This window comes from Pristiophorus japonicus, chromosome 5 (genome assembly GCF_044704955.1).
Source record: "Pristiophorus japonicus isolate sPriJap1 chromosome 5, sPriJap1.hap1, whole genome shotgun sequence".
Taxonomy (NCBI): Eukaryota; Metazoa; Chordata; class Chondrichthyes; family Pristiophoridae; genus Pristiophorus; species Pristiophorus japonicus.
Window position 1 is genome coordinate 107,436,972 of NC_091981.1, and position 14,472 is coordinate 107,451,443.

The window sequence follows — 14,472 nt, forward strand, 5'->3', positions numbered from 1 at the left end:
TTATCTGAGCAAGGTCTTGGTCCAGTGGCAAGGGGGTCCAAGATGACTGGAGACCAGGCTCTACTGTATAAGCCTAATTGCCTATGGCGAGGTGTTGGCCGCAAACTCAGCGCCAAGTAGCGCCATTGATGGTAGATGGCCCGAGGCTTGGTTGGGGGCAGGTATTAGGGGTTCCGAGGGATGTTTTCGAAAGTTTCTTCCAAGGTTGAAAATTTCCCCAAAGGTTTCCAAGTTGTTTTAAAAGTTTAAGAGTTTAAAAGTATTTCCAAATTATTAAAAAGAAGTTACACAGGTTGATTGAAGGTTTAATAAATATGCTGAAGCTCTCATTGCCTCTAGACTTGACGATTCCAAACACACCCCTGGCTGGCCTCCCACATTCTACCCTACGTAAACTAGAAGTGATCCAAAATCGGCTGCTCGTGTCCTAACTCGCACCAAGACCAGCTCACCCATCACCCCTGTGCTTGCTGACCTGCATTAGCTACCGGTTAAGCAACAGCTCGATTTCAAATTACTCATTCTTATTTTCAAATCCCTCCATGGCCTCGCCCCTCCCTAGCTCAGTAATCTTCTCCAGCCTCACAACTCCCCCGAGATGTCTGCGCTCCTCTAATTCTGCCATCTTGAGCATCCCTGATTATAATCGCTCAACTATTGGTGGCCATGCCTTCTGATTCCTAGGCCCCAATCTCTGGAACTCCCTGCCTAAACCTCTCCGCCTCTCTACCTCTCGTTCTTCCTTCAAGATGCTCCTTAAAACATACTTCTTTGACTAAGCTTTTGGTCACCTGCCCTGATTTCTCCTTTTGTGGCTCGGTGTCAAACTTTTTATCTCATAATTTTCCTGTGAAGCGCCTTGGGACATTTCACTACGTTAAAGGCTCTATATAAATACATGTTGTTGTTCTCCAATTCCACTGTAAATTACTTTGGGTCATTTGTTACATGAAATGTATTATATAAATGCAAATTATTATAATTACGGTTCAAAATTCAGTGGTTATTAATCACTTAAAATGGCAGATTCAAGGTTCAATGAACCAGGTGGCTTAGTCAGTAGCCTTTCACCTCTCAGCCCTGGTTCATTTCCGGCTGAGATTGTCTTTTCATCTCTCGGCCCTTGTTCATTTCAAGCTACAATGGGATACATGTCTTCTCTCTCTGCTGGCTGTAAGGGTTCTACGTGGCATGATTTTGGGAACACTCAATTAATTTCCTCAAGGGGGAGGGTAGTTCTACAGTACAAAACTCTCCCTAATTTGGCAATAACTACAATGTAATTTACAGTTTTGGGTCTGTACTAGATATTCTCTTGGGTTCAAATTACTCAGTACTCCCATAAATTAACCTTGGATCCTTTGTGATAGAAACATAGAAAATAGGTGCAGGAGTAGGCCATTCGGCCTTTCGAGCCTGCACCACCATTCCATAAAATCATGACTGATCATTCACCTCAGTACTCCTTTCCTGCTTTCTCTCCATACCCCTTGATCCCTTTAGCCGTAAGGGCCATATCTAACTCCCTCTTGAATATATCCAATGAACTGGCATCAACAACTCTCTGCGGTAGGGAATTCCACAGGTTAACAACTCTCTGAGTGAAGAAGTTTCTCCTCATCTCAGTCCTAAATGGCTTATCCCTTATCCTTAGACTATGTCCCCTGGTTCTGGACTTCCCCAACATCAGGAAAATTCTTCCTGTATCTAACCTGTCCAGTTCCGTCAAAATTTTGTAAGTTTCTATGAGAGCCCCCCCTCATCCTTCTAAACTCCAGTGAATACAGGCCCAGTCGATCCAGTCTCTCTCATGTCAGTCCTGCCATCCCGGGAATCAGTCTGGTGAACCTTTGCTGCACTCCCTCAATAGCAAGAATGTCCTTCCTCAGATTAGGAGACCAAAACTGAACACAATATTCCAGGTGAAGCCTCACCAAGGCCCTGTACAACTGCAGTAAGACCTCCCTGCTCCTGTACTCGAATCCCCTAGCTATGAAGGCCAACATACCATTTGCCGCCTTCACTGCTTGCTGTACCTGCATGCCAACTTTCAATGACTGATGTACCAGTCTTGTTGCATCTCCCCTTTTCCTAATCTGCCGCCATTCAGGTAATATTCTGCCTTCATGTTTTTGCCACCAGATTGGATAGCCTCACATTTATCCATATTATACTGCATCTGCCAAGCGTTTGCCCACTCATCTAACCTGTCCAAGTCACCCTGCAGCCTTTTAGCGTCCTCCTCACAGCTCACACCGCCACCTAGCTTAGTGTTATCTGCAAACTTGGAGATATTACACTCAATTCCCTCATCCAAATCATTAATATATATTGTAAATAGCTGGGGTCCCAGCACTGAGCCCTGCGGCACCCCACGAGTCACTGCCTGCCATCAACTGTTTAACTTTACTGCTCAGTATCTTGTTAGAAATATGGCAAGTTTAAGCCAATTTGGGGTCACGTTAATAATCAGGGGATCGACTCTAAACCAATCTGGTGGATATATTGGGCTCAAAATTTGGCCAGGAGTTGCTCCGTATATTTTGGAGCAACTTGATTTTTCTGGGATATCTTAAAAATCCTCATTTTGCACATTCAATTTGCGCCATTGTAAATGAGTTGATTAGGATTTTTTTAGTTTAGTTTAGTTATTTTCAAAATTACCAGCCACCTATGCCTGTTTTGGCCATTTAGGCCACTTTGGACAGCTAATAGTTACTCCAAACTAACTTAGGCCAGCGTATGTGGCCGCTTGTGAAAACCCTTGCGGAGAGATAAGAAATCAGTGCAAGTAGGTACATCGGAGGCCAGCAGAACTTCATGACTTGACTAAAGAATGTGAATAGGATCAAACAGCTATACAGGACATCATATGACAAACTTCGTAAAGTTAATTTACCATACAACAGAAGCATTTATGGAAGCTTAAACTACAAAAATAAAAGAAGTAAAAAATAGTTGAATTAAATTGCCCTAATCTCACAACTAATTTAAACAATATCGTCTGGAGATCAGTTCTTCCCTGGAGGTCGAGGATTGGACCGCCCACAGGATCGGAATGCGCTACCCCTATGGGGTCAGTGATTGAACCCAACCTGCGGTTCGGAATTCCCCCCCCCCCGTGATCAAAACTGCTCCTCCCCACATCCCCGCTGCCCTCGGCTTGGGCCCCGCCCCAACCTGCTTGTTGTGGCCTTCTATCCAGCGTTTCCCCCGCCGCCGCCACCCCCACCCCCCCCGACCTGAAGCCAGACTGTCGATCTTCAGCCTGGGAAGGCAGCTGGTCAGCCTATGCGGGAGGCCACTCGGCCTGGGATAGGGACAGGACGCATTGGGTCCCACGCTCTGCAGCACGCACACAGAGGCTGGGGGCGGGAGCTACTGCACATGTGCGCACACTCCAACGCGCATGTGGAGAGCTGCTGGCACTGTTTCTGGAGCAGGGCCCGAGCTCCGGCCCCCAATCGACTGGCCATGCCACGCCAAGCCCCGGGCGAGGCAACACAGTGGCCAGAATCAGGGGACATTTTTTCGGCGCCCTTTTCTTCCTGCAAAAGCGGCGCAACTCCGGTGAGTGCGGCAAAAATCTGCAGGGACCAATTTTTGAGCCCATTGTGTTTAATCAGAGTTTAAGACGGAATATATTACATACAGCGAAAACATACAATCGGAACAGATAGTTAATACTCATCCCAATCGAACAAACGGCTGCCGCACGTGAGCAGTTCTTTGGCTTGCACTCTCTTTCTGTATAGAGCTTCCTTTGATAAGCATGGGATCACTCAAAGTGTTCGACCAGCTCGACTTCTGTTTTGCCCTCCTCTCGCACCGTCTGAGAGCAACCTTGAGGAGGCTACTTTTATTCCATCTTTAGGGGTGGGCATGACGCTGGATATTGACCAGAGCTTTTGACCTGTAGCGGTTTCCCTAAAAACATAATATCCAATAAGGCTTCTAGTTCTTTGTCTTGATTCTTGTATCAAGAACCCGCCTTAAAGATGTATTGCAATTTTGGTCACATGTCATCGTTTATACCTGTTCGAAGACGCTATTCCTTGGAATTCCTTTGATCTCTCTCTATTCTCTTGTGTACAATCAATACAAAGCCTAGTCATCTATCCTTTGAACTTATGAAGCCAAACCAAAGCTTTCTCACCTCAATTGTTCTTTACGACATAGCAAATTGTTTGTGTTTACGTTAATTCTTCACCTTCCATCCATTATCTTTGCCAGCAGTTTTGTTAAGCCAACTTCAAATCCTACCCTTCGCATTATACATAAAATACATAAACAAGGTTCAAGTCTTAATTTAAAAATAATAGATAATAGCTTAGCAACAGGAAGATTGCATATAGTACAAAGAACTATACCCTCCATTTCTAAGCATAGACTTTCCGCCTGCAGTTCAAAACAATAATTTACCACGGCATTCGTATCAGTTTTACACATTCGCATCAGTGTTATACATTTTTAGGCATCACTGATTTCTAACAATCTAGTTATACAATAGAGTGACCCAGGGGGCTGTAACAATGAAATGTACTAGATACTGTAATCTTGCACGGCCCCCCTCAAGTATTTTTCTCTCTTCTGGAAGACGGACTATAAAATACTAATGGGCTGAGGCCAATTGTAAACCCAAGAAACTGGTTTAATTTACACAAAATATGTGACTGAAAAGAATACAGTTGTCTATTTTGTAACATTCGTCGTAATGTGGAAAATAACAAAGGCCACTCTTAATGAGCTAAATGCACTTTTCCGATTAGCAGTCCCTGAAACTAGTTGGTATTAACCTTGTGAAGGGAGTTCTCCCTCTGTGACTTAAATTGACCTCAGACTGCCCCAGTTCCGGCTTGACGGGAAGACAAAGGTTTAACTTCTGACTCTTCCACCTGCTGTAAAAAATGCCAGGCTGGTGCATGAGACCGTGGTCTCCTAGGATGGGGCTGAAACCAACTGTTGTGGCAGAATGGAAGGAGCTTAGCTTTGCAGCTATATGTTCTATGATAGATCTGGCAATGCTTACTGCTGATGATGGGTGCCCGAAATCAAAATGTTCCATTCTCAACGCTAACCTCATTCACCTTTGATGAGTGCAAAATATTAAAAAGGGGAAAAAAAACATTGAGGTTCAGACAAAAACTAATCCTATGACAGTTTAAGATATTTCCAGTAAACAGAGAAACATAGTTGGTACAGTCAGTATCTGAAATGCCTAATATTTTGAACTATTCTATTGGGAAATTCCTTCAATTATTAGAATATTACAAACATTTTTATCTCAAATAATAATATCCAGCTGTGTTTAATTTTTATGAATGAATCCTTTTCATTTCATCAGCTCAGTTACAGTAAATTACAACCTTTTCAGCACCAGGACAGTCTAGGGTAGGGTTGAATAAAAATTATATTTTTGAATATGTGTAAAATACATTCTGTCCTAATGGTTTATTTTATTCTCAGCTCTGCCTGCCTGCAAAATATTGCCAGTTCTGCATTTACAGCATATACTTGGACCTGCTGGGAAGACTGCATTTGTCTGGCCAATTTTTCTTTCTCTCCTTGATCGCATTTTATTTCATCCAGTGATTTAACTGAGAAGTAGGCTTGCCCTCGCTGGATAAACCTGAACATCTGTTGAAACTGGCAATTAAGCTTTAATCACTCTTCTGAGCTGGGAATCCATTGCTGTTCGTCTGTAGTAACCAGTCTATTCCTTAACAGCTGTTTTGATGATCCAGTTGAAGTGGAAATTGCTAGGACACAACAGTAGTTGATTAACTATTTTATATCCAGACATTTTTTCATGAACTTAGGGTTGAATATTAATCCCCAAAATGGGTGGATTTGGGCTGGTTGGGATGTAAAAGTGTTACAAAATCTGAAATCTGGCACCAACCTGCCCACTTCTGGTTTTAACAGAGGTGGGACGTGGGGCAGGCAACTCGCTCCCAGAACGCAGGTTGGTCATTTAAATATTATAATGAAGCTGCGTGCCTCAGAATTCACCACCATTTTGAATTTAACTTTGGCCAGCTGTGTTTCCTGGGCCTTGGGAAACCCAGCAGCTAAATATAGGTGAGGACTATTGGATCCAGGAGATAAATGGCTTTCAACTTGCCTGCTGGATCCAGTTTACCTGATTTACCCCCCCCCCCCTACGATCTGACACCCCCCCCCCTCCCTCCCAACCCTTCCGATCTTCCCTTTGCCTCTGGACCCCGATCTTCACCCGACCTTGGCCTCCATTTACCCCCGCTCCCCTACGCTGGCCTTTCCGATCTCTCCTTCCCTCCACTCAGCTCCCCAGCTGTGGCCAGGTGCCAAACAGCCAGCTAGCCTATCAATGTGGCTGGAAAACGGAGACAAATGGTCATTTGGTCCTGACGAATTTTACATTCTTCCAAGTTTCCTGACTGTAAAATTGCCCCCTGATTCCCGCCCCACCTCAGATCTGGCCACAGTGTCTGTTTAATGCCACTATCCTGCGGTTCCTAATTTATGTTTTTATTCCATGCTCTTGCTAATGAAATGGGTTAATTTCCTCAGAAATGGTTAAAATTGGACAAAAATAATTTTTTAGATTCTGTTTCTTGCAATAATACAATTCATTTGATTCTTTTGTGAGAGGTGTTGGAATCCTTTTCGGAACAAATAACTGTAAAGGTAACCTGCGTCATTTCTGAAACAAAGATAAAGCCATAAAACTCAGACAGCATGGTGATGCTACATTATGCTGGTGATGTGGCATGGAGTCCTTATTAGGTAAGTGCCATAAAGTGTCTCCTCACTCATTAAGAGAGCTGTGTGGCATAAAAAGAGAAGCAAATAAACTTGGGAAAACTCTCTAAGGATCTTCCCTTTATTAGAAGGTATCCTGGGAGGTGGGGAGAAGTTTATTTCCTCAATAATGTTCCAACTCTTTTGGATAACAATAGAAAATACAATTATAATTATTGTTACGGATGATGTTCAGTTTCTTGCATCTCCCACTAAAATATATACAAAACATTTCCCTTAACTCATATTGTTCTTGGACTTGTTGACACACTGCACCATATCCATGTTGAGATACCCCTATGCCAATGAGTTCTCAAACTCAGCTGGAGTTTCAAGCTAATGTAAAATGTTTCTCTGAGACTGGGACAGAAAAATCAGAGAATTAGTCAATACATTCTTAATACAGATCAAGACTGGCAGAAGTCTGGGATTAGGTTGTTTATCTTCACTTATGGCTGTAGAATGGGATGGGTGACAGTGAATGAACTGATGGATCAAAGAGAAAACAAAATTGGAAAACTTATTTTATAGACTTATTTTCATCTATTTATTTTAGTCAAATATGAAAAATTTTAGTCAAATTGAACAAGTATGGACAACTAGTTTACTAACTATATTCTTGCCTTTTGATTCCTGGGATAAGCGATTGTCCTATGAGGAGAGATTAAGTAGACTAGGCTTTTATTCTCTAGAGTTTAAAAGAATGAGAGGTGATCTCATTGAAACATAAAATTCTTACAAGGCTTGACTGGGTAGATTCTGGGAGGATGTTTCCCCTGACTGGGGAGTCTAAAACCAGGGGTCAGTCTCAGAATAAGGGGTTGGCCATTTAGGACTGAGATGAGAAATTTCCTCACTCAAAGGGTTGTAAATCTTTGGAATTCTCTACCCCAGAGGACTGTGGATGCTCAGTCTTTGAATATATTCAAGACAACGATCAATAGAGTTTTGGATATTAAGGGAATCATGGGATATGAGGATAGTGCGGGAAGGTGGTGTTGAGGTAGAAGATCAACCATGATCTTAGTGAATGGCGGAGCAGGCTTGAAGGGCGGGATGACCCACTGCTCCTATTTCTTATGTTCTTCTAATTCTTTTTGGTTGCAAATCTCATGAGATTCAACCATTCAATAAGAAAAAATATGTAGTTATGGTAATGTATGGGCAGAATGTAATTGTAACATTTTTAAGCAGATTGGTCTCACTAAATCGTTGTGACGGGTCTCTCATTTTTAATTTTGCTTGCTTTCCTTGAAAGTCTAACGATCATACTAAGTTCTGTCCCCCGTGTGGCAGCTGCAGGGTATAAATTGTTGATGCTGCATGTGGAATATTTACTTAAACCTCACAAAATACGGAATTGAGTCCTGTTTCTGCACACATTCATGAGTATAGTTAGACCAGGAAGTATAACTGCTGCTTGGTAGCTGCCTCCACTGTGTACCCAACCCCATTCAATCATAAGATCTGACTGGAGCTCGATGGGCCCTTCCAGTTGGCAATACTACTGTTCACTCCGCTAAAATAAACCAAAAAAATGGAGTCTGAAATACTGCGCAAAGCTACCTGTTAACGGACGTTGCAGTGTTTTATTTTAAATATCTCCAATTAAAATATGATATAATATTTGATGACTTTAAAATTATAGGGAGAAGATTTTATCTATTCATTATTGGTAGCAAAATTATTCTTTATATGTGCGATTACAATTTCACTGCAAATAGGGAGCAGGGGAAATCTTCCCCCATGGTTACTTTTTCTTTTTAAATTCCTCTTCCTCTCTCCAGTAGCTTGCACCATAGTCCTAGAGGCAAGGAATGCTCTGTCATTGCTACTTTGGAACTAGCTGCTAGAGTGGGTGGGATATGATTTGTTTGTCTGTATTTATTTATTTATTTGCTTCCTCCTTGTGTTTGTGAAAAATAGCAAAGCTTTACGCAGCTAATAGGGTATCAGTGGTTAGGGATCTCCATGTATGGTTAATTACAGGAATTCACCTTGCAATAAATCAACATACTGTGCTACTGCGTCATCTGAAAATATCCTTACATTAATATCCTCTTGATAAATATTTTGAGCATTAAGCTAAAAGCATTAATCTAGCTTTTTTTCCAGATGCTGACTGGCTTGCTGCATATTTCTAACTTTTTCTGTGTTTCTTTAGGATTTCCAAGATTCCAATCTTTTTATATGAAAAATATGTCATACCATGCTTCTTTAGGCTGAAGGGTGTATGCCAGCACCTTATATAAATAATGCAGGTGTTACAATTTTTTGGATCAAAAGACTTGATTTGAAAACTTACAGTCCATTTATGTACTCTATTAACTTACAGGAAAAACTGAACTAATAATGAAGATTTCACTCCATAATACTAGTTCAGTGGTGCATACCCATTACATGTCATCACAATGTCGTTGTTTTAGTTTTTAGTACTGTTATTTCCTGTTGCATAAGAGGGTACCAAACTGGATTCACTTGTGTAAGTGATCTCAGGTCAGTATATATTTAAACATGTAATAGTCTGAACAGCCAAATCACCAGTGATAGGGGGCACTTGTAGTATAGGAAGGATCAAAATCAATATACTATGTGTATATACATAATCACTTTGTAAGTGGCACTGTAAGGATTGATGCCTGGGTAAATATGAACTAAAAACATCTAGATCAGCAATGTGGGGTTCCAGGTCATTAACTCCAGTGATGTGTTGGATTTTGTGCTGTGTTGATATCTTTAATGTGCTAACATTACTTGTATATTGTTCTGTTTTGGACAGTGTATCAGTTACAGCAGGAAGCCCCACGTCCGAAGAGAATTATTTGCCCTCGAGAGGTCAGTTGGAAACTATACTTATTAATTACTGTGCCAGTACAGTTTTGAGCTTTGTTCAGTGCAAGAAAGTTTTCATTATTGGATGGAGAAGAAAGTCTCTGACCTATTGTGTGACCACCAGCATGTTAAAAATGAAGCATGCAAGTTATTTTGCGAAGTTCTCACCTGAAGGTATCTGCTGTAGAGTCAGTGCCACAGAGAATTTGGTATTGAAAGCCCATAGTTGTCAGTGATTTATGTAATCACTGTCCATTCATGGGGTTTATAATAGTGTGAAAGATTTTCATAACTAATTTCCCCAAGAGCAATTTTATACCAGTGTGGATCTCATTAGCATTTTCATAACTAATTTCCCCAAGAGCAATTTTATACCAGTGTGGATCTCATTAGCCTGAATGTCATGTGGTTAGTTTGATGTTGCTGAAGACAGATAATTGTAATGTTAAATTATGCCAAAAAGGTAAATTTTCATCCTAAATGAAATGAATCAGCATTTCATTAAGTATTTGTACTCTCAATGATGTGCTGTTAATTTAAATAGCTCTTCTATTTACTGTTCTCTGTAGTTTCTTTGGTTTGTTAGCTATGCGTCAGTTCTAATGCTGTGGGATTATACTGATTTGCGTCAGCATCCCTTCGGAATGATTATGTTGCTCCTGTCTGCAGTAGTATTTTATCAACATTCTTTATTTAACTTTATTTAACATGAATTGGGTAAAATTGTAAAAGAGCAAAGCAAGAAATTAAAATAATAACAACACATTTTGTCAGAGAATCCTCTCCAGTTTTGTGACTTTTAACAAGGTCCTGCCCATTCAGCAGAGTTGTTTATTTTTTTGCCATTTTGACATTCACTTTATTGAAGTTTGACTGAATAGCCCCAAATTTACTGGTGGCACAGGTTGGGAAATTAGATGTGTAGCTTTGCGCAGCCAATCACACTGTACTGTTGTTTGCCAAAGATAAGAGCCTTATTAGAAGTGTGGAAATTATGAGGCCGAATTTCAGTGTCCCTGAAGGGACCGTCAACCGGGTTTTTGGGTGCAATCGAAAAAATCGATCAGCCGCCACATTCCGGTGTATTGTCCACCTCCCCCCACGCCCCCCCCCCCCCCCCCCCCCCAGCATATTCAGCTCGGGGCGGGGGGAGTGGGGGTTTCCAGCGGTGTGCATTCCGCTGAAATCGGCGGGGTAAAGCCCCGCGGTAAAGGGATTCGGGCCGTGGTGATGTCATCAGGGTGCGCGCCGCTGCTACACGGCCATGTCACCCATATTCAGGTAGAAAAAGTAAGTATTTTTTTTGGCAGTGACCCCGCCAGATTTTTGTGACGGTCCACTTTGCCGCGGAACGCCACACCGCTGGACGAGGTCAACGGACTATTCCCATGATTGGGCAATTTTTGGAGAGAAGTTTTGCTTTTTTTGCCTGCATTAAACCTGCTGAGTAGTGTTGAGGTTTTGTGAGAGCTCTGAGGACTTTCAGCTCTGTCTTTCGTGGAGGCCTGTAGGCCTGTAGGCCTGATTCTGTGCTCCCGAGGCCTGCTTGGCTGAAAAAGAATGGGATCAGTGTTCGCAGTGGTACACCTGGGCAGACGCAGTGTGGCACACAGGAGAAGCTGCCACCATCAGCAATGTCTAGAGAGGCAGCGAACAGGGGAGGCAGCAGCCATGACTGCCCAACAGAGAGAAGGACCTGCAGATGTGCGCAGACCTGTAGCTAGAGAGGGTGGCCAGCAGGGAGATGGCATCAGGAGAAGGGGGAGGTATGCTTCCTCCCCCACCACCACCAAATAATGGACCAGGAACCTTGCCAGCAACAGCCTCCAAAGGTGCCCGACAATCAGGAGGACCAGGGAGATGGGCATCATCCAGCTGCCAGGGGAGGTGGCCAACGCAGAGGTGGGGGAAAGAGGCCTTACCATCAGGGTCTATGGACCTCAGTTCTCCTTCCTCCAGCTCAGTGATGAGCAATGCCTGCGAAGGCTAAGATTTAGGAAAGCCATACTCGGAGAGCTCTGCACTATCGTGCACGAAGATCTCCAGCCTTACACAACCCTTACCGTAGAAACCAAGGTCACCATCATGTTGAATTTTTATGCCACGGGGACTTTCCAGTCTGCCATTGCAGACATTGGCAACATAGAAACATAGAAACATAGAAAATAGGTGCAGGAGCAGGCCATTCAGCCCTTCTAGCCTGCACCGCCATTCAACGAGTTCATGGCTGAACATGAAACTTCAGTACCCACTTCCTGCTTTCACGCCATACCCCTTGATCCCCCGAGTAGTAAGGACTTCATCTAACTCCCTTTTGAATATATTTAATGAATTGGCCTCAACTACTTCCTGTGGTAGAGAATTCCACAGGTTCACCACTCTCTGGGTGAAGAAGTTTCTCCTTATCTCGGTCCTAAATGGCTTACCCCTTATCCTTAGACTGTGACCCCTGGTTCTGGACTTCCCCAACATTGGGAACATTCTTCCTGCATCCAACCTGTCCAAACCCGTCAGAATTTTAAACGTTTCTATGAGGTCCCCTCTCACTCTTCTGAACTCCAGTGAATACAAGCCCAGTTGATCCAGTCTTTCTTGATAGGTCAGTCCCACCATCCCGGGAATCAGTCTGGTGAATCTTCGCTGCACTCCCTCAATAGCAAGTATGTCCTTCCTCAAGTTAGGAGACCAAAACTGTACACAATACTCCAGGTGTGGCCTCACCAAGGCCCTGTACAACTGTAGCAACACCTCCCTGCCCCTGTACTCAAATCCCCTCGCTATGAAGGCCAACATGCCATTTGCTTTCTTAACCGCCTGCTGTACCTGCATGCCAACCTTCAATGACTGATGTACCATGACACCTAGGTCTCGTTGCACCTTCCCTTTTCCTAATCTGTCACCATTCAGATAATAGTCTGTCTCTCTGTTTTTATCACCAAAGTGGATAACCTCACATTTATCCACATTATACTTCATCTGCCACGCATTTGCCCACTCACCTAACCTATCCAAGTCACTCTGTAGCCTCATAGCATCCTCCTCGCAGCTCACACTGCCACCCAACTTAGTGTCATCCGCAAATTTGGAGATACTACATTTAATCCCCTCGTCTAAATCATTAATGTACAATGTAAACAGCTGGGGCCCCAGCACAGAACCCTGCGGTACCCCACTAGTCACTGGCTGCCATTCCGAAAAGTACCCATTTACTCCTACTCTTTGCTTCCTGTCTGACAACCAGTTCTCAATCCACGTCAGCACACTACCCCCAATCCCATGTGCTTTAACTTTGCACATTAATCTCCTGTGTGGGACCTTGTCGAAAGCCTTCTGAAAGTCCAAATATACCACATCAACTGGTACTCCTTTGTCCACTTTATTGGAAACATCCTCAAAAGATTCCAGAAGATTTGTCGAGCATGATCTCTCTTTCACAAATCCATGCTGACTTGGACCTATCATGTCACCATTTTCCAAATGCGCTGCTATGACATCCTTAATAATTGATTCCATCATTTTACCCACCACTGAGGTCAGGCTGACCGGTCTATAATTCCCTGCTTTCTCTCTCCCTCCTTTTTTAAAAAGTGGGGTTACATTGGCTACCCTCCACTCGATAGGAACTGATCCAGAGTCAATGTTGGAAAATGACTGTCAATGCATCCGCTATTTCCAAGGCCACCTCCTTAAGTACTCTGGGATGCAGTCCATCAGGCCCTGGGGATTTATCGGCCTTCAATCCCATCAATTTCCCCAACACAATTTCCCGACTAATAAAGATTTCCCTCAGTTCCTCCTCCTTAATAGACCCTCTGACCACTTTTATATCCGGAAGGTTGTTTGTGTCCTCCTTAGTGAATACTGAACCAAAGTACTTGTTCAATTGGTCTGCCATTTCTTTGTTCCCCGTTATGACTTCCCCTGATTCTGACTGCAGGGGACCTACGTTTGTTTTTACTAACCTCTTTCTCTTTACATACCTATAGAAACTTTTGCAATCCGCCTTAATGTTCCCTGCAAGCTTCTTCTCGTACTCCATTTTCCCTGCCCTAATCAAACCCTTTGTCCTCCTCTGCTGAGTTCTAAATTTCTCCCAGTCCCCAGGTTCGCTGCTATTTCTGGCCAATTTGTATGCCACTTCCTTGGCCTTAATACTATCCCTGATTTCCCTAGATAGCCACGGTTGAGCCACCTTCTCCGCACATCAGTACATCTGGCAGGTCACCGATGCACTCTACAGGAGAAAGGTGTAGTATATCTCTTTCCCCATGTCAAGGGACAAGCAGATGGAGAGGCTGGCCGGATTTGCCCGAATTGCAGGCTTCCTGAGGGTGCAGGGTGCGATAGACTGCACACACGTTGGGCTGAGGGCACCACATCATCACCCCGAGATCTTTGTGAACCGCAAGAAGTTCCACTCACTGAACGTGCAGCACGTGTGTGACCACCAGCGTCGGATCCTGGCAGCCGATGCGAGGTACCCAGGAAGCAGCCATGATTCGTTCATTCTGCGCCAGACCAGTGTACCTGCCGTCTTCACTGGCCGGAATCAGGATTGTGGTTGGCTGCTTGGGGATAAGGGATATCCCCAGGCCACTTGGCTGCTCACTGCACTGTGGAAACCCAGGACAGCGCCAGAGCATGCATACAATGCTGCTCATTGTGGCACCAGGTGTATCATCGAGCAGTGCATAGGCATCCTCAAGCAGAGGTTTCGCTGCCTGGACCGCTCTGGTGGCGCCTTGTAGTACTCTCCTGAATGGGTCTCCATATTCATCGTGGTTTGCTGCATGCTGCACAACCTGGCCACCATGAGGGGACATCCGCTGGAGGTCGAGCCAGCAGTATCACCTGAGG

General features: G+C 43.7%; 1 protein-coding gene across 3 annotated transcripts in view; it reads left to right on the plus strand.

Annotated features, from left to right (window-relative positions):
• Nucleotides 1–14,472, plus strand: part of chn2 (chimerin 2) — a 485,758-nt gene that overhangs the window by 265,604 nt on the left and 205,682 nt on the right. For all 3 annotated transcript variants that reach the window (XM_070880837.1, XM_070880839.1, XM_070880840.1), the window contains one exon: nt 9,563–9,618. In XM_070880837.1, coding sequence (XP_070736938.1) covers nt 9,563–9,618 — 56 coding nt within the window. The remainder of the gene's footprint in view (nt 1–9,562; nt 9,619–14,472) is intronic.